The sequence below is a fragment of the Schistocerca americana genome, chromosome 1 (genome assembly GCF_021461395.2).
Source record: "Schistocerca americana isolate TAMUIC-IGC-003095 chromosome 1, iqSchAmer2.1, whole genome shotgun sequence".
NCBI classification, from domain to species: Eukaryota; Metazoa; Arthropoda; class Insecta; order Orthoptera; family Acrididae; genus Schistocerca; species Schistocerca americana.
The window spans coordinates 963,675,222-963,698,521 of record NC_060119.1 but is presented as its reverse complement, the minus strand read 5'-3'; the positions used below and the strand labels follow the sequence as shown (position 1 = coordinate 963,698,521).

At 42.5% G+C, this 23,300-nt stretch overlaps 1 protein-coding gene and 1 pseudogene across 1 annotated transcript in view; both read left to right on the top strand.

The window, feature by feature from the left end:
- The window catches only part of LOC124548252 (discoidin domain-containing receptor 2-like), a 939,799-nt gene that overhangs the window by 751,132 nt on the left and 165,367 nt on the right, over nucleotides 1-23,300 (top strand). The window contains exon 8 of the mRNA XM_047125161.1: nucleotides 6,147-6,357. Within this exon, the coding sequence (XP_046981117.1) occupies nucleotides 6,147-6,357 (211 nt within the window). The remainder of the gene's footprint in view (nucleotides 1-6,146; nucleotides 6,358-23,300) is intronic.
- Nucleotides 14,160-14,277, top strand: LOC124558166 (annotated as a pseudogene).

The following is a 23,300-nucleotide window of genomic DNA, read 5'->3' as shown; positions in this document are numbered from 1 at the left end:
CTTTGATGACTTGACAAACAGTGGGTGACGCACGTAGCAAAGTGGAATCAGTAATAGAAGTAAACAGCAATCACACGCAATAAAAGCTACCGACTGGTAAAACCTGGCGGTTCTGTGAAGTGAACGATGATTGGGGAAACCTCTACAGATTAGTAATCTACATTGTTTCGGTAGGTAAAAGGTATTATGGTAAGACATTCTCTAAAGACAATTTACATTTTTGTATTATTTTCTATATGTCTCCTAACAGTATCCTTTCCCTGCCGAAGTATATTCTTACGTAAGTATTTCGTTTTCATTTATCGTTGCAGCTGGTCTCTAAGTTACTTCTGTCACATTAAAGATTAAACAATGTAAAAAAAAATACACATCATGGTCAGCAAAGGTTGTTCCCAGGATTTACTTCGATGGAATGGTAAACCATGTTAGACTAGCTCAAAATTCCTGTTACTTCACTGTAGTTATGAACATCCATTTGCTTTCTGTAAATATGTTCAGGGAGCTTAACTTAGTAGCCATTTTAGCAATGTAGACTATTTCTCTATATCTTACACTATAATCTTCTTAAGATGAAAAGACTGAATCTATGGAAAATCTCTGCTCATAATCAACAAACTTTCTTTCTATATTCTTACAACAGCGATAGGAAATTGAAAATTGTTCAGGCGTTGGGGACGGAGTCAGTTGTCCAAAAAACTGAAGCTAAAGAGGGAGAAGCCGCGGTTACTGCAAAGGACGGAATGATTGTACGTTCGCCGCCGAAGTGGCCGTGCGGTTAAAGGCGCTGCAGTCTGGAACCGCAAGACCGCTACGGTCGCAGGTTCGAATCCTGCCTCGGGCATGGATGTTTGTGATGTCCTTAGGTTAGTTAGGTTTAACTAGTTCTAAGTTCTAGGGGACTAATGACCACAGCAGTTGAGTCCCATAGTGCGCAGAGCCATTTTTTTGATTGTACGTTCGAGCTTAATTCGGCATGTTTCCTATGCACTAAAAATCAATAAATAGTAAATAAAAAGCTCTGAACCAATGTATACACCTCATTGCGATGAAAATAACGTTATATTTCAAGAGCAGGACAGTCTTTTATCATACTTCGATGTCTGGTTCGGAGTCTGTTTTAAAACTTTGTAGATAGATTAAGAAATGGTTCAAATGGCTCTGAGCACTATGGGACTTAACATCTATGGTCAACAGTCCCCTAGAACTTAGAACTACTTAAACCTAACTAACCTAAGGACAGCACACAACACCCAGCCATCACGAGGCAGAGAAAATCCCTGACCCCGCCGGGAATCGAACCCGGGAACCCGGGCGTGGGAAGCGAGAACGCTACCGCACGACCACGAGACGCGGGCATAGATTAAGATTTTCAACCCTTGCATGTTTTGCAATTTGTTTCCTCTATTAATTTACACGCATAGGTATATGAATTGAGACTGTATGAAACGTTTAAAGTGCAAATCAACAAATTGCTTGGGCACTACAATAGAGCTAAGACGAAATGGCGGTGCGGGAAACTACTTTTTAAGAAATAATCACTAAAGTTTGCTTTATTCCGAAAGCGAATATCAGTATCATCAAAAACAGCTGACCATTAGTTCGAATAAGTTTCATGAAAGTACTTACAGGCGTTCATAGCGAGCAACCCCCTCACACATAGTAATGTCTGCGCCCCGCTTTCTTCCCTGAGCACAAGTACACATTTGTTGGACACGGCTTCTGTACTTCTTGGTAAGAAGATAGTTCTGGATAGTGTGGCTGCCTAAAGGTTATTGTGGCTGTCCAGCACTGAAATGGCGACTGATTCGCTGATGAACTCTTGCTCATCCACCTGCTGTTAGATCTCGCGATAGTAGAGGCCGACCCTCCCGGTCATCACGTTTTTTGCCCACGGCAGCTGAACTCAAGCGGCAGCGGTTCTTACTGAATCGGGCCCCTCACGATACACCCTTGACCCGATGGCGTTTGAAATACCCAGTGCCTGTGTGGTTTGCAAATGGTGAGTGCAATGCGTCGTGCAGCCACGGTCTGCGGCGAATTCCCACTCGAGTGCTAAGCCGACGGCTTTAGCAAGGCACGAAAACATCCATATCGCATGATAACAGTCAAGTACTTCCATTCGCCGAGGCGGCAGAAGGGCGCTCTCCAAGACAGCAGCTATATCGAAAAGAAAAAGGCTTTCAGCGTTGCTGCAACGTAAAGGGAAATCAATGAAGTGGAAGCAGCAAGCGAACAGATTTCGTCCAGCTAAAAGGCATAAATAACACGGTCAAGATACACACTAATTAAAGGTGGTCGTTAAACTTTATGGTCAATTGGAAACCTGCTCTCCATGTCGTGGTCATCACCACCAGAAATGGAATGTACTCGCTATTTATTGCGTCAGCGAATTTTATTCACGTATTTGAAAGAAGGAAGAAGGAGGTAAGAAATATCATTCCAGAAATAAATCTCCATTGTGGCCCTGAATGAATGATTCAGTGATCTTTTCTGCTATCAAACGACGCATGAACTGTTAGCTGAAGAACAGGCGTTGTGCCCCTGTCAGAGACGCAGGTTCACTTTGGCACAGGTTCTTTTCCGTGTAGCCTCCGCTACGGGGTGCAAGTCCCAAATTCTCTACACTCTGTTGTTGTTGTTGTTGTTGTTGTTGTGGTGGTGGTCTACAGTCAGAAGATAAGTTAGATGCAACTCTCCACGCTAGTCTGTCCTATGGAAGCATCTTCATGTCTGCATAACTACTGCATCCTACCTCCGTTTGAACCTACTTACTCCAGTCAACTATTGGTCTCCCTCTACGGTTTTAACCTCTGCCCGTAGTAGCCCCCCCCCCCCTACCCTACAGTTCGTTCTATTACAAAATTGACGGTATGTGCCGTCAACCGATCCCTTCTGTTAGTCACTTTGTGCCATAAGTTTCTTTTCTCACCGCTTCGTTTCAGTTAATCTTACACAATAGCTCAATGTGTAGCAATCATATAAAACCGAACACTCGTTGAAAGCTCCGCACCTGGAAATTTGCGTAAGTCTTACCAGTACCCAAGAAAAGAAATAGGACTAATGCGCTAAATTTCTTACCCATACGGCTAACGTCGATTTGCAGTAGGATTTTGGAACATACAAAGTTCGTGGCGCCCTCCATCGGTAATACTGGAATTATATGGTGTTGGCTCACCCTTAGCCTTGATGACAGCTTCCACTCTCGTAGGCATACGTTCAGTCAGGTGCTGGAAGGTTTTTTGGGCAATAACAGCCGATTCTTCACGGAGTGCTGCACTAAAGAGAGGTATCGATGTCGGTCGGTGAAGCTTGGCACGAAGTCGGCGTTCCAAAACATCCCAAACGTGTTCTATAGGATTCAGGTCAAGACTCTGTGCAGGCCAGTCCATTACAGGGATGTTATTGTCGTGTAACCGCTCAGCCACAGGTCGTGCATTATGAACAGGTGCTCGATCATGTTGAAAGATGCAATCGCCATCCCGGAATTGCTCTTCAACAGTGGGAAGCAAGAAGGTACTTAATACATCAATGTAGGCCTATGCTGTGATAGTGCCTTGCGAAACAAGAAGGGTTGCAAGCCCCCTCCATGTAAAACATGACCACACCATAACACTACCGCCTCCGAATTTTGCTGTTGGCACTACAAACGCTGCGAGATGAGGTTCGCCGGCCGCGGTGGTCTCGCGGTTCTAGGCGCTCAGTCCGGAACCGTGGGACTGCTACGGTCGCAGGTTCGAATACTGCCTCGGGCATGGATGTGTGTGATGTCCTTCGGTTAGTTAGGTTTAAGTAGTTCTAAGTTCTAGGGGACTGATGACCACAGATGTTAAGTCCCATAGTGCTCAGAGCCATTTTTAGATGAGGTTCACCAGTCATTCGCCATACCCACACCCTGCCATCGGATCGCCACACGTGTACCGTGATTTGTCACTCCACACAACGTATTTCCACTGCTCAGTCGTCCAATGTTTACGCTCCTTACACCAAGCGAGGCGTCGTTTGGCATTTACCGGCGTGATGTGTGGCTTATGAGCAACCGCTCGACCATGAAATCCGAGTTTTCTCACCTCCCGTCTGTCATAGTACTTGCAGTGGATCCTGATGTAGTTTGGAATTCCTGTGTGAAGGTCTGGATAGATGTCTGCCTATTACACATTACAACCCTCTTCAACTGTCGGCGGTCACTGTCAGTCAACAGACGAGGTCGGCCTGTACGCTTTTGCGCTGTACGTGTCCCTTCACGTTTTCACTTCACTATCACATCGAAAACAGTGGATCTAGGGATGTTAGGAAGTATGGAAATCTTGCGTACAGACGTAAGACACAAGTGACACCCAATCAGCTGACCACGTTCGGAGTCCGTGAGTTCCGCGGAGTGCCCCATTCTGCTCTTTGACGATGTCTAATGATTACTGAGGTCGCTGATATGGAGTACCTGCCAGTAGGTGGCAGCACAATGCACCTAATATGAAAAACATGTTTCTGTGGGTGTCCTGATACTTTTGATCACATAATGTATATTTTGTTCGAACAATATGAGTTATCTCGAAGATATCGATTTATTGACAAACAGCCAACACGGATTCGGAAAATATAGTTCTTGTGAAACACAACTAGCTGTTTATTCTCTGGGAATGTCACATTGATTCCATATTTTTAGTTTTTCTGAAGGCTTTTGACACCGTACCTCACAAGCGACTTCTGATCAAATTTCATATCTATGGACTACCACCTCAGTTGTGCGACTATATTCGTGATTTTCTGTCAGAAAGGTCACAACTCCTAGTAACTGACGGAAAGTCATTGAACAAAACAGGAATAATATATGTCGTTTCCCAAGGAAGTGTTGCAGACCCTCTGTTGTTCCTGATCTACATAAACGATTTAGGAGACAATCTGTGCAGGCATCTCAGACTTTTTGCAGATGATGCTGTCGTTTACGTCTTATAAACTTATCTGATTTACCGTCGTATAAAGTTATCAGATGATCTAAACAAATTTAAAAACGATTTAGACAAGGTACTGTATGGCGCGAAAAGTGGCAATTGATTCTAAATAATGAGAAGCATGAAGACATCCACATGAGTACCACAAGGAATCCACTAAATTTCGGTTACACGATAAGTCACACAAATCTAACGGCTACAAATTCTGCTAAATACCTAGGGATGACAATAACGAATAACACAAGCTGCAACGATCGTCCTCTTCTGGAGTACTGCTACACGGCGTAGAATCCACATCAGATATGTTCGACGAAGGACACTGGAAAAGATCAAAGAAGGGCAGCTCGTTTTGTACTGTCGCGAAATATGGGGGAGAGCGCCACGGATTTGATACGTGAGTTAGAATGGCAGCCATTAAAACAAAGTCGTTTTCCAATGCGGCGGGATCTTATCATGAAACTTTAGTCACCAAATTTATCCTCAGAGTGTGAAAGTATTTTCCTGGTGCCCGCCTATATAGGGCGAAATCATAATAAAATAAAAGAAATGAGAGCTCGCACGGAAAGATTTAATGGTTCATTTTTCCCATCGTGCTGTTCGAGAGTGGAACGGTAGAGGAATAGCTTGAAGGCGGTCCGATGAACCCTCTGCCCCGCACTTAATTGCGAAATGCAGAGTAATCATGTGGATCTTCATTATTTATCCTGTGCACTCATCGAATCTTCACCATTGTTCAGCAGCACTACATTTCAAAAGCTACATTTTATTCTTGTCTGAACTGGTTGTCGTTTATGTTTTACTTTAGTACAAGTGTAAACTCCAGACAAACACCATCTGAAAAGAATTCCTAACAATTAAATTTATATTCAATGTTAACAAATTTCGTTATTTCATAAATACTGTCGTTGCTAGTGTGTGGACAATCTGTTATCCGACAGCCGGCCGATGTGGCCGAGCGGTTCTAGGCGATTCAGTCTGGAACCGCGCAACCGTGCCGGTCGCAGGTTCGAATCCTGCCTCCGGCATGGATGTGTGTGATGTCCTTAGGTTAGTTGGGTTTAAGCAGCTCTCAGTTCTAGGCGACTGATCACCTCAGATGCTGAGTCCCATAGTGCTAAGAGCCATTTGCATTTTGTTATCCGACATTCTGTGACCTACTCACAGTTCCATGATCATTGACCACTCCCACGACTTTTGCAGGTATTCTCGCACGCGAAGGCGTTCGTCAGTGTGTCCGAGCAGCAGCATATGTCCACGGAGCCGGTGGCATTCTCGTACGTGGCTGACCTGCTCATGGACAATCCGCGTGACGTCACGGTCAAGCTGCACCACCGCATCGGCCGCTTCCTGCGCCTACAGCTCTACTTCGCTGCTTCTTGGATACTTCTCAGCGAGGTCTCATTCGACTCGGGTAAGTACTCTCAGAAATGACAATTTAAGTTTCAGTTAGCAAATATTCTTGGTTGAAAGCGCTAGGCAATCACTGTGGAAATGTCTAGAGGTATATTCGGAATAGTTCAGTACGTCAAACACGCAGAAGATATTACATGAATTGTTATTTTATTTTGCACTTTAAGTTCCGTACGACCAATTTGAGGAGCAAATCTCCACGGTCATGCAACGTGTCAGTACATGAAATTACAACATATATGTAATAACAGATGAAAATAAAACGTTTATGAAGCCAAAAAAGTCAAGCCATTAGTTTAAGTACGCTCAATCAACAATATAAGAATCAGCTTTTTTTTAAAGGAAGAAGAGTGACCCACGAGGAAACTCTTCAGTTTCAATTTGAAAACGGGTCGATTACTGCTAAGATTTTTGAATTCTTGTGGTTGCTTATTGAAAATGGATGCAGCAGTATACTACACACCTTTCCGCACAAGAGTTAAGGAAGTCCGATCCAAATGCAGGTTAGATTTCTGCCGAGTATTAACTGAGCGTAAGCTGCTTATTCTTGGGAATAAGCTAATATTGTTAGCAAGAACTTGTCGAACAGTCACTTACTTCAGATACCATTCAAATAGTAAAATGGCTGCATTAAGTCTTTGAACAATATCCTGAACGTGGGCTTTCAACGACAAAAATTTGAACTGTTCATTTTCACTAATCATATGCCTATTCTGTGAAATTAAAACGTCGTATTTTATTGAATTGTGTGTTAGAAACTGTAAAAACTGAGACTTACAGTGATTTAGCGTTAGTTTATTTTCTACAAGCCATGAACTTATGTCATGAGCTGCACTGTTTGAAATCGAGCCAGTGTTGCACACAACATCCTTTACTACCAAGCTAGTGTCATCATGAAGCAAAAATACTTTAGAGTTGCCTCTAATACTACAGGGCATATCATTCATATAAATAAGGAACAGGAGTGGCCCCAACACTGATCCCTGGGGCACGCCCCCATTTGACTGTACCCCACACAGCCATTCTCAACACTGTGAATAATGATCTTTCACTGTCTGTTGTTAAAGTAGAGGTGAACCAGATGTGAGCTACTCCCCATATTCCGTAATGGTCCAACATCTGGAGAAATATTTTGTGACCAACACAATCTAACGCCTCAGTTAACTCAAAAAATATGCCTAGTGTTCGAAAACTTTTGTTTAACCCATCCAGTACCTCACAGAGAAAAGAGAATATAGAATTTTCAGTTGTTAAACGACTTCTAGAGCCGAACTGTACATTTTATTGCAAATTATGTGATAAAAATGATCAATTATCCTTACATACACAGCCTTTTCAATAACTTTTGCAAACACTGATGGAATAGAAATAGGTCGAATAGGTCTAAAATTGTCTACATTATCCCTTTCTCCCTTTTTATAAAGCGGCTTTACTACTGAGTAGTTTAGTCGCTCAGGAAGCTGCCCATTTCTAAAGGAAAAATTACAAATGGTTCAAATGGCTCTGAGCACTATGGGACTCAACTGCTGTGGTCATAAGTCCCCTAGAACTTAGAACTACTTAAACCTAACTAACCTAAGGACAGCACACAACACCCAGCCATCACGAGGCAGAGAAAATCCCCGACCCCGCCGGGAATCGAACCCGGGAACCCGGGCGTGGGAAGCGAGAACGCTACCGCACGACCACGAGATGCGGGCGAAAAATTACAAATATGCCTAAGTACAGGGCTAACAAGTGCAGCACAGTACTTTCATATTTTGCTAGGCACTCCATCATATCCACGCGAGTCCTTAGTCTTAAATGATTTTATTATTGACTCAATCTCCGCCTTGCCTGTATGACAGAGGAGTATTTCAGACATCAATCTCGGAAAGGCAATTGCGAAGAGAGTTAGATGATTCCCTGTAGAAACTAAATTTTTATTTAATTCACCAGCAATGCTCAGAAAATGATGTTAAATACTGTAAATGTATTTGATCTATCAGTAACAGAAATATTTTTACTACGAACTGACTTTATATCGTAGACCTTGTGCTACTGACCAGACACTTCCTTCACTATTGACCATGTGGTTTAATTTTATTCTTCGAATTAGCTATTCTATTTGTGTACCACATGCATAACATTTTAAGCACCTTACAATACTGTTTGTACTGGGCTACTTTAGTTTGATTGTGGCTACTTGTAACATTTTGATATAATTCCCGCTTTGTTCTACATGATGTCCATATCCTATCCAGGCTGCCTTTTCTGCTAGTACCCCATTTAGAGCGTTTTAATGGAAAGCAACTCCCAAAGAGCATGAGAAACGTGTTAAAGGAAAGCATTGTATTTGTCATCTATGTTATCAGCACTGTAAACATCCTGCCACTCTTGTGCCTTGACGAGTTTTAAAAAACTCTCTATTGCCATTGGATTAACTTTCCTACACAGTTTGTAATCATGAGTGACATTTGTTTGAGTACAAAAGCCATTTAGTGTTAAAATTTGTGCATCATGGTCTGAAAGGCCATTCACACTTCACAAAATGCCCATCTAGTAATGAAGAATGAATAAAAGTATTGCCTATGGCTGTGCTACTGTTCTGCACCCTAGATGAATTTAGGAGATCTACCAACATCCTTTTTCTTGCACAATCATATACAAAACTAATATTGAAGTCACCACGTATAATTAATTTCCGGTACTTCTTATAAACTGAATTAAGAACCCTCTCTAGCTTGAGCAGAAATGCTCTTAAGTCAGAGTTAGGGGATCTATAAACAACAAAAATTAGAAGTTTTGTTTCACTAATTGAACTGCCCCTGCACAACATTCAAATATCTGTTCAGTGCAATGCCGTCAATGGACTCAAATGGAATATTGTTTTTTACGTCTGTTCGAAAACCTCTCTACTCTTTTCACAGGTACTACACGAGGGTATACGGTGTCTGTTTGTTCTGTCTGTTGTCGTCGTACTGTAACAGACGACATAAATCGTTTTCCACCTGGACTTACAGAATGAAATTAAACGTCCGTATTTCGAGGGTAGTTTGCTGTTAATCGTGTAAGATTTTCTGCTACAAGTCAAAGGAAAACAATAGAATCAACATTACTTAAGAAAGTTACCTCTCTAATGTGTGTAAATATGGTCGAAAACGTAGGAAACTAAATTCGAAAGCAGATTCCCAGGTAAAGGACTTGTTGTTAACAGACATTTTGTCGGGTGCTGTCTGTGATTGCAGTGCCCACGTTAAGGATACTTTTGCTAGTAATACGCTGGCTTTCTATCACAATATTTTTTTTCGTCAAAAGTGTTTCGGAGCTACAACTCCGCCTTTATTGACTTTATTGATGTTTTTGAAGGTTATCATTGACCAGTAAGCAGATCGCCACAGTTGGTAGTTTTACGTGAAAAGCATTTCAGATGAGACTAATGAACAAATTATTGTTTTTAGTTAACTTCAGAAGACAATTATCCAATGAAAGTAACTAGTAGGGGTACATCATTTGTTCGTTAATCTCGTCTGAGATGCTGCTTTTGTAAAACTAACAACTTTGTCGCTCATTTACTCCTTGGTGATAAACTGAATCAGAAGTGAAGCTGTGAAAATGAAGTTGTTGGTACGAAACATGTTGGACTTAAGCAGAAAAACACAATATTGTGACTGAAGGCAGTGTATTACTAGTAAAAATATTCCGAACTTGTGCTCCACTTCAGTTTTGAAACAAAAGAACAAAATAGAATGTGTTACTTTGGTAAACCAAAAGTAATGCCAATACAGATTGTAGTTATCCCGAGCAACAATGCTGCACATACAGTGGCAAGATGACGTTAAAGTTAACAGTAGTAAGTTAGTGGATATCAAATTGATATGCAAATTAATTAAATTGATCAATTAATTACCCCCCCCTTGACTACACCCATCCCCACCCCCAGATGACGACAAGTGTTTTTCTCAGCCTGCACCTGGGTCCCAGGCCCCCTCTCCACCCCTCCCCCACCTACCCTATTGGCGAGAATTTCGAATTTTCGCGGGAATTTCTTTGGCCCAGGGCTGTGCTGATGTCCTACCCCACCCACCACCCGGGAATTGGTTGGAAATTAAAAATAGTGGTGCCCTTTTTGGGACTTGAGCCCTGGTCCTTCTAGATGGAAAGCCCAAGTACACCCGCCCCCCCCCCTCCCCAGTCCCCCTACACATGGATACTGTCCAGCTGTAGGAGAGGGAGGTTAGGTTAGTGTACATTATTTATTTTGGTTGGAAAACTGATGTAAAGATCGGAACTAATTACGTAATTAATCATAAATATCAGGTCTAATTACACAAAAGGACTGCCTAAAATCGCAATAGAGCTCAAAAATTGACGATACCATACGACCGGGTTATCCCACTGGGAAAAAATTTCACAATACCACTCGAAACTAAAACTCCACCCTTCACCTACATGCTAGTGGGAAAAAGGCTGGGAATACGAGATGCTCGAGTTGGACAGAGAGGAGATTAATAAGTGTATTACCTGTAAGGATACAGCTGAGGAAAGTATTTATCGTTGTTTGATGCCAGAGTTCGTTACAGATGCCTGCTCAAAATGGTTCAAATGGCTCTGAGCACTATGGGACTCAACTGCTGAGGTCATTAGTCCCCTAGAACTTAGAACTAGTTAAACCTAACTAACCTAAGGACATCACAAACATCCATGCCCGAGGCAGGATTCGAACCTGCGACCGTAGAGGTCTTGCGGTTCCAGACTGCAGCGCCTTGAACCGCACGGCCACTTCGGCCGGCGATGCCTGCTCAAAAATCACCCTACAGGCCAGGTAATTGAAGCCAAAACACACTACAACAACTGATGGAAAAAATGCATCACTGTTCTAGTTACACTTCGAAATTGTAAAAAAAAAAAAAAAAAAAAAAAAAAAAAACCGGCACTCGCAATGAATGGGTCATAATGAAACACATACACTATCGATATCGTCGTTCCAAAAGATTGCAGAGAGGGGGCGGTAGGTGAACGTGCGTTCTCTTCGTTAGGCGCTCACAAACTTCCGAAATTCAAGGCCCTCTTACCTCCCCTCATCCCTCCCCCCCCCCCCTCCCTCAATCCATCCAACTAGGGGGGGGGGGGGACAGGCTTTTTCAAACTACCAGCTGCTCCGATGTGCATCTCGTGGAACAAGCTGGCCACAGTCGCTGACCACCTTGAGGCGACCATCCTTCGCCAACACAAACACGTGTATAGTCAACTAAATAGGAGAGAAAAGGACAGCCACCCCAAGCGCAAATTGTTCATCTAAAATACAGCGACACAGGCCCCATGCGCCGCCCCCTGGTCAGAGCGCACCTGTGTCCATCGAAAACCCACAGGAGTCACGCTCCCACCTCCTACACCCCCACAAGCCTGCCATTCTGCGATGGAGAACAGTTATATTTAATGTCAGTGCAACTCTTTCTTGCAATCTGTTAAACGTATTTCTCAGAAAGATTGGACACCCTGGAACAACAACGAAATTCCGGAGGATGCTCCAAATAGCTTTTTCAAAAGTTGGGTGCTTTGGAAACAGGAAGCGACTGCAATGTCTTTAGTACAATGAGCATGTTGCTGGGCAGTCAGCGTTATCGATGCCGACAGAAGCTACACATACAATAGAACGTGATGCCAGCATCCCTGAGAACAAAATCACGATAAATGAGAGCTATCCTGACTGCGGGTTGTTAGTCTAAAAGACAACCGCGACCTCCTATGGAACTTGTCCACCAAATCTCTAATACTCCAGTCGTTCTGACCACTGGACTGTAACATTTCTATTTAACATCAACGTGTCTCCCATAATCAAGCATCTATAAAGAAAGGAAAATACAATCACGATGATAATCAATGTCCTCTTTCCACGAAAAGAGATGCAGTCAATTTTCTTTTAGTTTATGAGCAAAATTGGTATAGTTTTTACATTCAACTGCATCTCATTATTTTGTGACATCCCACGAAATGCACTACCGCCGGTTACAGATGATCAGCAAAGACATGTCGATCCTGCGTAAAATCGGGAAAAAAAACTTCCACTATTTTGATGCAAAAACTACCGATCACTGCACAATGCTTTCGTTATTTCGAAACCTACATTGGAGTAAAGAAAAAGCGAGAATTTAAACTCTGAAGAAAAAACATCTATGTTGTGCAATTGCATTCAGCTTGATGGACAAATTCCACGATCTGTGAGCGTCTCTTGCGTTCAAATGTGCGTCTGTAAATAAACTGTCATGCACATGTGTATTACAAATATTTCAGACACGTGAAATATCATTAGAGAATACAATCTCTAACGCCACTGGCTCACATGACGGAAAAAACACAATCAATTTTCGACCGACAACAACAAGTTACAATTCAAGAGAACGTAGCTGTTTTGTACACTGTGACAAGTCCCGTTTCACCAGTGCGGTCATACTAGCATTTACGAAATAAATCGTGAGAGCCTGTCTCACTCTGTGTAGGTGGGAGACTGAAATTTCATTAAAGGATATCGCTACAACGAAATAAAAAAAAAAAAAAGAAAGAAACGCCTGTCAAGAATCATCCCGTGAGCCCTAGACACCTCTTCTGCCCATCAGAGTGCACGTCATTGTTATCAAATTGATAGGCTAATTTATTAAATTGATCATGAGAGTCACTTTGCATGGCGAGTATTTTTTTACAGCATTCGGATTATACTTACCAGGTAGGTCAAATGGGTATCCATCAAGGGAAGACGAAGTTATTTTCGAGGAGCACTATTCAGAACCAACATTTGAAGCTGACCACAGAGGGGTTCTACGGCCTGCGACATAAATTTCGCGTGAGGACCGCGCTATTAAAAACACAATCGTAATAACTATGTGACTGTCACCCTGGTTAAAAAGAGGTCTTGAGCCTACAGGCACACACGAGTCGCTGATAGCATTATGCTTTCTGGTAGAAATGCTGTCTGCAATTTGGAATCAAATCTGTCCATTCAACCACACACTTACATTGGATCCTGTAGAGACAACTTTTAATGATTATAGCCACTGCTGAATCATATTCGTGCCACTCTCATATCTCGATACGAGTCACCGTTTTCGAACCTATCTGCTAAGGACCCATACTTTGAAAACTCCAGTTTTTTAGACAGTCCCTCTGCATCTTGTAACTGCTCCTCTGTCTCTGCCCCATTCTCCCTGTGATTGTCCCAATTTAAGTCGGACCTGAACGGACGTCAGAGAGCGCTATCTCTAAGACCTTCTGCATCCCGTGAAGAAACAGGATGAGCTGAGTTAATGCGACAGGACCGTGTTTTGACCACTCGGTGGAAATGAGAACATGTTGTCGTAGCTCTACCAACCATGTACAGTGTTTAGGGTCAGCGCCAAAGGAAGCTTTCCCCTGCAACACGAGGTTGCAGGTAGTACTAGCAGTTTCAGTGGTGTTCCTTGTTGGAAAATTAGGAAGACTCCACATCATACACGGAATGGAAGAAGGACGAAGATTTTGCTACTACACTGTGGAACATCTCCAAACTATATCTCAGGCATGGATGTGTATGTTACCCTAAGTGTAAGTTAGTTTAAGTTGGATTAAGTAGTGTGTAAGCCTAGGGACCGATGACCTCAGCATTTTGGTTCCATAGGAACTTAACACCACCACCACCAAACTACATACAAGTACTGAAATCTTAAGGAGATATGCGTGTCTCAGGATGCATTCATGTCTGTTACCCAAACATTCTCCCCCACCTTTTTTTGTACCATCCAACATAGAAAGACTACGAACTGTTAAAACTCTGCCAACATCATCTGTTGTGGCAACGGCCTTGCCGCAGTGGATTCACCTGTTCCCGTGAGATCACAGAAGTTAAGCGCTGTCGGACGTGGTCGGCACTTGGATGGGTGACCATCCGGGCCGCCATGCGCTGTTGCCATTTTTCGGGGTGCACTCAGCCTCGTGATGCCAAATGAGGAGCTACTCGACCGAATAGTAGTGGCTTCGGTCACGAATACCATCATAACGACCGGGAGAGCGGTGTGCTGACCCCACGCCCCTCCTATCCGCATCCTCCACTGAGGATGACACGGCGGTTGGATGATCCCGGTAGGCCACTCGTGGCCAGAAGACGGAGTGCAACATCATCTGTTAGGGACTCGATAAATTATTACCGCGTCCATGTCTTCTGATATATCGAAAACAAATATAGTCTGCATGCCAACATTGTCCGAATCTGGCAATCTTATTAAATATACAGCTATTGGTTCACTAGAGCAGGTGGCTCGTGATCAAAGTCGCTTCCACAATGTAAAGTTTCGCCACCTGTCCTGTAGAAGGACCACATCCCACAGACTATCAATCGCAAGAGAGGGTATTAATACGTCTCGATCTATTGACTCTCACAGAAAACTGGACATCACATGGTGTAAATTAAGCTGCTGTTCCTTCCACAATACATACCGTGTGATTGAAATAAAAGACAGAGGCAGTGTTTCTTATGGACAAAAAAAATGTGGAAGACATCATGACATATGAAAACTGGTAGAGTTTTACAGCGTTGCCGGCCGCTGGTGGCCGAGCGATTCTGGCGCTACAGTCTGGAACCGCGCGACCTCTACGGTCGCAGGTTCGAATCCTGCCTCGGGCATGGATGTGTGTGTTGTCCTTATGTTAGTTAGGTTTAAGTAGTTCTAAGTTCTAGGGGACTTATGACCTCAGCAGTTGAGTCCCATAGTGCTCAGAGCCATTTGAACCATTTTTTTTACAGCGTTGAGGGACGTTTCCAAACCGCTTTCGTAGGGTGATTGATGACCTCTACATTTAAAGTTATGTTTCACAGTGACGTGGTAGCAGATGTCTAGGTGTCCCGTTTCGATTGATCCGTCATATTGCAGTCATGCACGCTATCACTATTTCAGTGCAGACTTTCCTAAAAGGGTGTTGCTCCCAATAAGAGTCTCTCTCCATGTCAAAGAAGTGATGTCAGTCAATCAACATGTGGTAATCAACAGCATACCAGTGGGCGGATGGGATGGAAAAGGCGTTGTCGATTCACTGTAATAAGCACCACAACTGACAGTGCGACCAGTTTTAGCAATATTACAAGATTTTCTGTAATTACAAAACCGACTAATGTGGCGGCAGTGTGCTTCCCAATTTCTGTATCATCGCTAAACCACCCGTCCACTACCTTGCGAGTGCTATATACAAGACTGCAAATGTAGATAGATGATGGTGCAGTGCGTCCATTCATTGTTAATTCTCAAACATACATATACACCAAAGTATACCTAACAGCGTCCTATACTGATCCACATATTTCTAGTACTTGGATCATTGTGTGTTATTTACGATTACAATTGCCCATATTTCTCTATGTGGATGGGTGTCACAAAGCATTCTCGCATTCTTCGGATAAGGTTGTAGATCGAGAGACCTCCCCGCATTATCTTTGACGAACCCTCCCTTAAACTATGTCACCAATTTAATTTGCAACTTACCAGATGTAGGAGGCTACTGTGTGCAAACTATGCAACAGAGCAAACTGAGTCCATAACTGCTGTTCAGCGAAGACTGTTCTGCACTAATCGGACTCACAGCGCCCATTCAAGTGTACAAGATCTCTCCACATGAGCGCATGTCGAAGAGGTTAGCACCCCTTGTCGGTGTATAGCAGATGTGAGAGTGTTGTGATGATATAACAGACGCTTCTGAAGAAGAAACGTGTGGTTTGTGCATGACGGACCTCCAGGCAGATGTAGTTTGAAGCATTTTACGCAAATCATTTGTGCTATCGATTTAGAGGTATTTTTCTAGTGTCTGGGGTCATTACCAGGAAGGTATTGGCAAGAGACAAATGATCGTGGAACATACACACATACATTCCTAACGCTACACGGTTCTGCACTTAAAACACACTGTATTGCTAGAGCGGCGCGGCTTCTCACCTGTTAGCTGTGTGGAATACAACGCTGTTAATATTCCAATGTAAAAAATGTAATCACGGCGAATGAAATACTTTCTCCCTCCAAGTTTCTCTACGATAAACTATGGTGACCAACTGTAAAGTATAAAGTTACTACCTTGCACAACAAAGAAAATATACATTCTTTGTAACACAAACACTACATAGATTTACAGAGACGTATGATGCCTTCAAGCCCGGTCACGGTTCATAAATTATGATATGCTTACACAGCCCTACAAAATCATGGTCGACAGCCGAAAATGCATACGAAGGAATAAACACCATGATCAGTAACCAGAGGAGATGTAATTGTCTTACCGCAGTTTACCACTGCCCCCGGTAATTTTCCTCTTGCATACAAAAGTTATGGCCTGATGTTAGGTGGTATTGCTCATGTGCAGGATAATTATTGCCCTTTTCGCCTTGATACCACGTCTCTGGAATGCCTCTTCGCTCCACTATTAAGGTGTGTATATGTAACATCAGTCTACTCTCCTCCTCCACAACACGCAATTTTATTGATTTGGCTTAGTATTCTGTCTCTAATTTTACGTATTCTCAGTCAGTTTCCATAATTTTACTAGGTTTTCGCGATTTTAGGTATTTCATACTAATTCCCTCAATTTTTACTTATCTCACATCAATTCCTCATGATTATAATAGTTTTCCTCGTATTTTAATGATTTTATGTCGTTTCCCATATTTTTTCCACGCGTTATATCCCGAGCGACGTTCAGAGACGGATCCACTATACGTCATGTCTGGGATGGGATTAGAAGGTTGATCCATCATACGTTATGTCCGTAGATGAGTTCTGTGTCCGAAGTTGGATCCACCAGCAGGAGGAACGGGAGATGGGAGCCATTGATGTTTCCCACAGTCCATGTTTCACTGTCATAGAATGACGCAAAGGATCAGTATATGGTCATATTACTGACATACCCACGTGCTGTTTGATTTTCTTCAAGAATATTTGCACATCTTATACACCAACGCACTAAAAAGTCGTGCCCCCTCCCCGATGATCCACTTATGCATTTTGGATAGGACGAACATGAAAAGTATAGTAACAGCCGCTTCGTACCTATATGAAACTGAAGACTCGATTTATGGCCAAGATGTGTCCAAGAAATGGAATACATCGCATACATCTTCATTCGTGTAGGTGAGGACGCCGAAACAGGTTTTCCATTGATGGATATGTTTCATCATTACACATGCGTTGGAAGCCCTCTGATGCCTGTGGATAGAGATATTTGCTCTTAATGATTGCAGGCAGATACTGCTCGAAGTCACACACAGAACACGAAGTGTATACTAGCCGATCACAGAATATACCATACAACTGATACACCCCGAGATAACAACGTAAAGAAAGATTAAATGCGTGATAAATGAAATGTCGTGTGACGAGGGCCTCCCGTCGGGTAGACTGTTCGCCTGGTGCAAGTCTTTCGATTTGACGCCACTTCGGCGACTTGCGCGTCGATGGGGATGAAATGATGATGATTAGGACAACACAACACCCAGTCCCTGAGCGGAGAAAATCTCCGACCCAGCCGGGAATCGAACCCGGGCCCTTTGGATTGACAGTCTGTCGCGCTGACCACTCAGCTACCGGGGGCGGACATGCGTGATAAATAGCAAGCAGCAACGTCTCCCTCTTCCTAGTATGCATCGCCAGTCTACCATAAATCATACCTCGGTACAACACCTCTCAACCCATCAATCCATTCACCTTGTATCATCCTTTAACGCAAATCCATGTCAGTTTAGAGGCAGATGGCTCTTTTTCTCCAGGAAAACATCAAAGACAGCAGTCAACTTCCATGTATCACTATCATGTCAATAGACATGCAGTAGAATGTTGCTAAAAAAAAAAAAAGGCCACACAGCAACTGTTTGTAAAGTTTTTGCTAGCTCACACCGTATGACTACGATTGGCGGAAAGCACAGAGAACCACATTGTAAATAAAGTTTGTTAAAGTTTAAAACACGTAAACAGTCCTTCACACGGTCAGACACGTGATCCATTCTGCAGTTTTATATCGCAGTCACCCCAACTGGTAATACAACGCTCTTTAGCTAAGGACATTTATAAAAATTTATAAGGCAGTTGCTGATAACTTTGGGTTCACATCTGGGTTTGTGACCCGACATATATATAAATTTATTTATTCTACATTTGACGATCATCCACGTTAAACATTCTATCCCAACCGCCTTATCGCTGTCGACGAAAAAGTGACAGTTTCCCTGGTTCCAGGTGCTTTCATGTTAACTTTTTCTTGTATTCCTCTTGATGATGCATTCTCGTTCCCACGCACAAGGACTTTCTGCACCAAGCAGAAGACATACATGTACCCACACATTCTTCTCAATTTCCCCCCCCCCCCCCCTGCATTTTTGTGTATTTTGCCTCAATTTCTACGTATTTTTCGTCATTTTTTGTAATTTTATCGATTTTATGTCATATATGTCCATAGGATCATGACATCACTTCTTACCACGTATTCTAAAATTGCTTGTAAATGTAGTCCAAATGTCAACACCTAGTGCAAATGTACTATTTTTCTGATCGGTCGGCATAGTATAACAGTGTTCTCGAATGCATCCATTCACCGACAACCAAATATTCTACAGCTGCAGTGCGTTTGCTCTATTTTCTGGATGCCTGTATATGTCACAGATGATTCCCATGACCTGGAGTTGACCCTAGTTAGTGTTCGAATGTGGATCCACCATGAGCAATGTGTGAATGCGGTTCAGCAATATGCCACATCTGGGATAGGATTTGAAAGTGGATCCGCCCCGCGTTATATGTAGAGCGTCATTCAGAGACGGATCCACAGTACGCCATGTGTAGGATAGTGTTAGAAGGTTGATCCATCACTCGTTACATCCGGAGATGAGTTCTATGTCTGAAGTTGGATCCACCAGCGGGAGGAACGGGTGATGGGAGCCACTGATTTTTCCCACAGTCCATGTTTCACTATCATACAATGCTGTGCTCCTGACTCACATTCTCAGAAAATTCTTCCTTAAATTACGGCCTATGTTTGATACTAATAGACCTCTTGGCCAGGAATACCCTTTTTGCCAGTGCCAGTCTGTTTTCAATGCCCTTGCCTCAGCCATCATTGGTTATTTTGCTGCCTAGGTAGCAGAATTACTTAAGTTCATCTACTTCGTGACCATCAGTCCTGATGTTAAGTTTCTTGTTGTTCTCATTTCTGCAACTTCTCATTACTTTCATCTTTCTTCGATTTACTGTCAATCCATAATCTGTACTCATTAGATTGTTTATTCAATTCAGTATAACATGTAATTTTTCACTTTCATTCAGGATAGCAATGTCATCAGCAAATCATATCATTGATACCCTTTCACCTTGAATTTTAATTCCATTCCAGAAGCATTCTTTTATTTCCATCATTGCTTCTTCGATGTACAGATTGAATGGTAGGGGCAAAGGAATACATCCATGTCTTACGCCCTTTTAATCTGAACACTTTGTTCTTGGTCATCCACTCTTATTATTCCCTCTTGGCTCTTGTAGATATTGTATATTACCCGTCTCTCCCTATAGCTTATCTCTATTTTTCACAGAATTTCGAACATCTTGCATCATTTTACACGGTTGAACACTTTTTCCTGGTCGACAAATCCTATGACCGTGTCTTGATTTTTCTTTAGTCTTGCTTCCATTATCAACCGCAACCTCAGAGTGGCCTCCCGGGTGCTATTACCTTTCCTAAAGCCTAACATATCCTCAGTTTTCTTTTCCATTCTTCTGTATATTATCCTTGTTAATAACTTGGATGCATGAGCTGTTAAGCTGATTGTGCGATAATTCTCACACTTGTCAACTCTTGCAGTCTTCGGAATGGTGTGGAAGATATTTTTTCGAAAGTCACATGGTATGTTGCCAGACTCATACATTCTCACCAACGTGAAGAGTCGTTTTGTTACCATTTCCCCCAATGATTTTAGAAATTCTGATGGAATGCTATTTACCCCTTCTGTCTTATTGATCTTACGTCCTCCAAAGCTCTCTTAAATTCTGATTCTAATATTGGATCCCATATCTCTTCTAAATTGACTCCAGTTTCTTCTTCTATCCATCAGAGAAATCTTCTCCCTCACAGAGGTCTTCAATATACTCTTTCCACTTATCTGCTCTCTCCTCTGCATTTAACAGTGGAATCCCCGTTGCACTCTTTATATTTATGCCCTTGCTTTTAATGTTACCGAATGTTGTTAGTAAATGCTGAGTGAGTCCTTCCAACAATCATCTCTTTTTCGATTTCTTCACAGTTTTCATGGAGCCATTTCACCTTAGCTTCCCAGTACTTCCTATTTTTTTCATTTCTCAGCGACTTGTATTTCTGTATTCCTGAATTTACCAGACCTTTTTTTTGCTTCCTTCTTTCGTTGACCAGCTGAAGTATTTCTTCTAGTTACTCATGGTTTCTTCGCAGTTACCTTCTTTGTACCTACGTTTTCCCTTCCAGATGCCCTGATTGCACTTTTTAGAGATGTCCATTCCTTTTCAACTGTACTGCCTACTGAGCTATTCCTTATTGCTGTATCTATAGCCTTAGAGAACTTCAAGCATGTCTTGTCATCCGTTAGCACTTCCTTATCCCACTTCTTTGCGTATTGATACTTCCTAACAAATCTCTTGAACTTCAGCCTACTCTCCATCACTACTTTATTGTGATGTGAGTCTATATCTGCTCCTGAGTGCGCCTTACAATCCAGTATCTGATTTTGGAATCTCTGTCTGATCATGATGTAATGTAGCTGAAATATTTCTGTATCACCCGGTCTTTTCCAAGTATACCGGCTCCTCTTATGATTCATGAACAGAGTATTCGCTATTACTAGCTGAAATTTGTTGCAGACCTCAATTAGTCTTTTTCTTTTCTCATTCCTTGTCCCAAGCCCATATTCTCCTGTAACCTTTTCTTCTACTCCTTCCCCTACAACTGCGTTCCAGTCCCCCAAGATTATTACATTTTCATCTCCATTTATGTACTGTATCACCCTTTCAATATTCTCTTATACTTTCTCGATCTGTTCATCTTCAGATTGCGGTGTGCCATGTATACCTCAACTACCGTTTTCGGTGTTGATTTGATATCGATTCTGATACGAAGAAGCCTATCATTGAACTGTTCGCTGAACGCACTTTTTGCCTTACGTTCCTGTTCATAATGAATCCTCCTCCCTTTATACCATTTCTGCTTCCGTTGATAGTACCCTATACTTATCTGACCAGAAATCCTTGTCTTCTTTTCATTTCACTTCACTGACCCCTACTACATCTACATTGAGCCTTTGCATTCCCCTTTTTAAATTTTATAGCTTCCTTACCACATTCAAGCTCCTGACATTTCACCCCCCCCCCCTCCTGTTTCATAGAAAATTCTCCTTCCATTGACTATTCAATCTTTCTCTCATGATTGGTCCGCTCCCCATTGGCAGTCTCCTCCTAGCGACTCGAATGGGAGACTATTCCGGAATCTTTTGCCAATGGAGAGATCATGACGACACATTACAGGCCACATGTCCTGTGGATACACGTTATGTGTCTTTAATGCAGTGGTTTCCATTGCCTACTGCATCCTCATGTCGTTGATCATTGCTGATTCTTCTGCCTTCATAGGCAGTTTCCCACCCCAAGGACAAGAGAGTGCCCTGAACTTCTGTCCGCTCCTCTACCCTTTTACAAGGCCGTTGGCAGAATGAGGTTGACTTCTTTGCTGGAAGCCTTTGCCGCCAATGCTGATTATTAATCAAAATTTAAGTGGTGGGGGTTTCGAACCCAGGACTGAGGATGTTTTGATAACTAAGCAAAGACGCTACCCCCCTTTTCTTTTTTTTCTTTTTTCTCTTTTTAGATCTCACTTTGTTCGATTTTGATCGTTGCATCTGCTCGGGGCGGACATCGTAAGACATCTGTTAGGCCACGGGTGGGGTACTAGTTAACTATATATCTTTTTGTGTTGCCAAAGGACTGTTGCCTCAAGGCGGTTAGCGAATGTCGTCAGCTTTTGCCGCGAGGCACTCTACGGGTCAGCTGGCCATTTGAAAAAGGCTGTGTCCCTCTCGCAGGTGGATGGATGAATGGATGGATGGAGGGAGGGAGTGAGGGATGGAGGGAGGAGAGGGGTGAGAGAATGCAAGAAGAATTTCGGAAGTTTGTGAGCGCCATCGAGGAGCACACACTTTCAACTACCGCCCCCTCTGCAGTCTTTTGGGATGACGATTTTCCCCAGTACATGTGTTTCATTATGACCCATTCATTAAGAGTGCTTGTTTTTTCATGACAATTTCGAAGTGTAATTAGAACAGTGATGCATTTTTTCCATCAGTTGTCGTAGTGTGCATTGACTTCAATTACCTGGGTTGCAGCGTGATTTTTGAGCAGGCATCTGTAGCGAACTGCAACATCAAACAACGATAAATATTGTCCTCAGCTGTATGCTTACAGGTAATACACTTATTAAACTCCTCTCTGTCCAACATGAGCATTTTGTCAGTTGAACATATTTCCTGCCAACAAGAATGAAGGTAATACCTTACACCCCAGCATTTTCCCTCCAGCTTGTAGGTGAAGGGTAGAGTTTGAGTGTGTCTGTCACTAGTTTTGAGTGGTACTGTGAAACTTTTTCCCAGCCGGGTAACACCACTTGTATGTTATCGTCAATTTTTGAGCTGTATTGCGATTTTATGCAGTCCTTTTGTATAATTAGGCCCAATCTGGATGATTTATTATGTAATTGGGACTGATCTTTACATTAGTTTCCCAACCCAAATAAATAAAGTACGCTGACCAGGAGCAGTGGCGAGGGTGGGGCTACGGGGGCTACAGCCCCTTCCAATAGAGTATCATATTACACTGGATAAATTGACTTCAGAAATCTGAATATATCACTCCAAGATATTTAATCATTTTTTTTTTATAATTATGTAGCAATATAGGC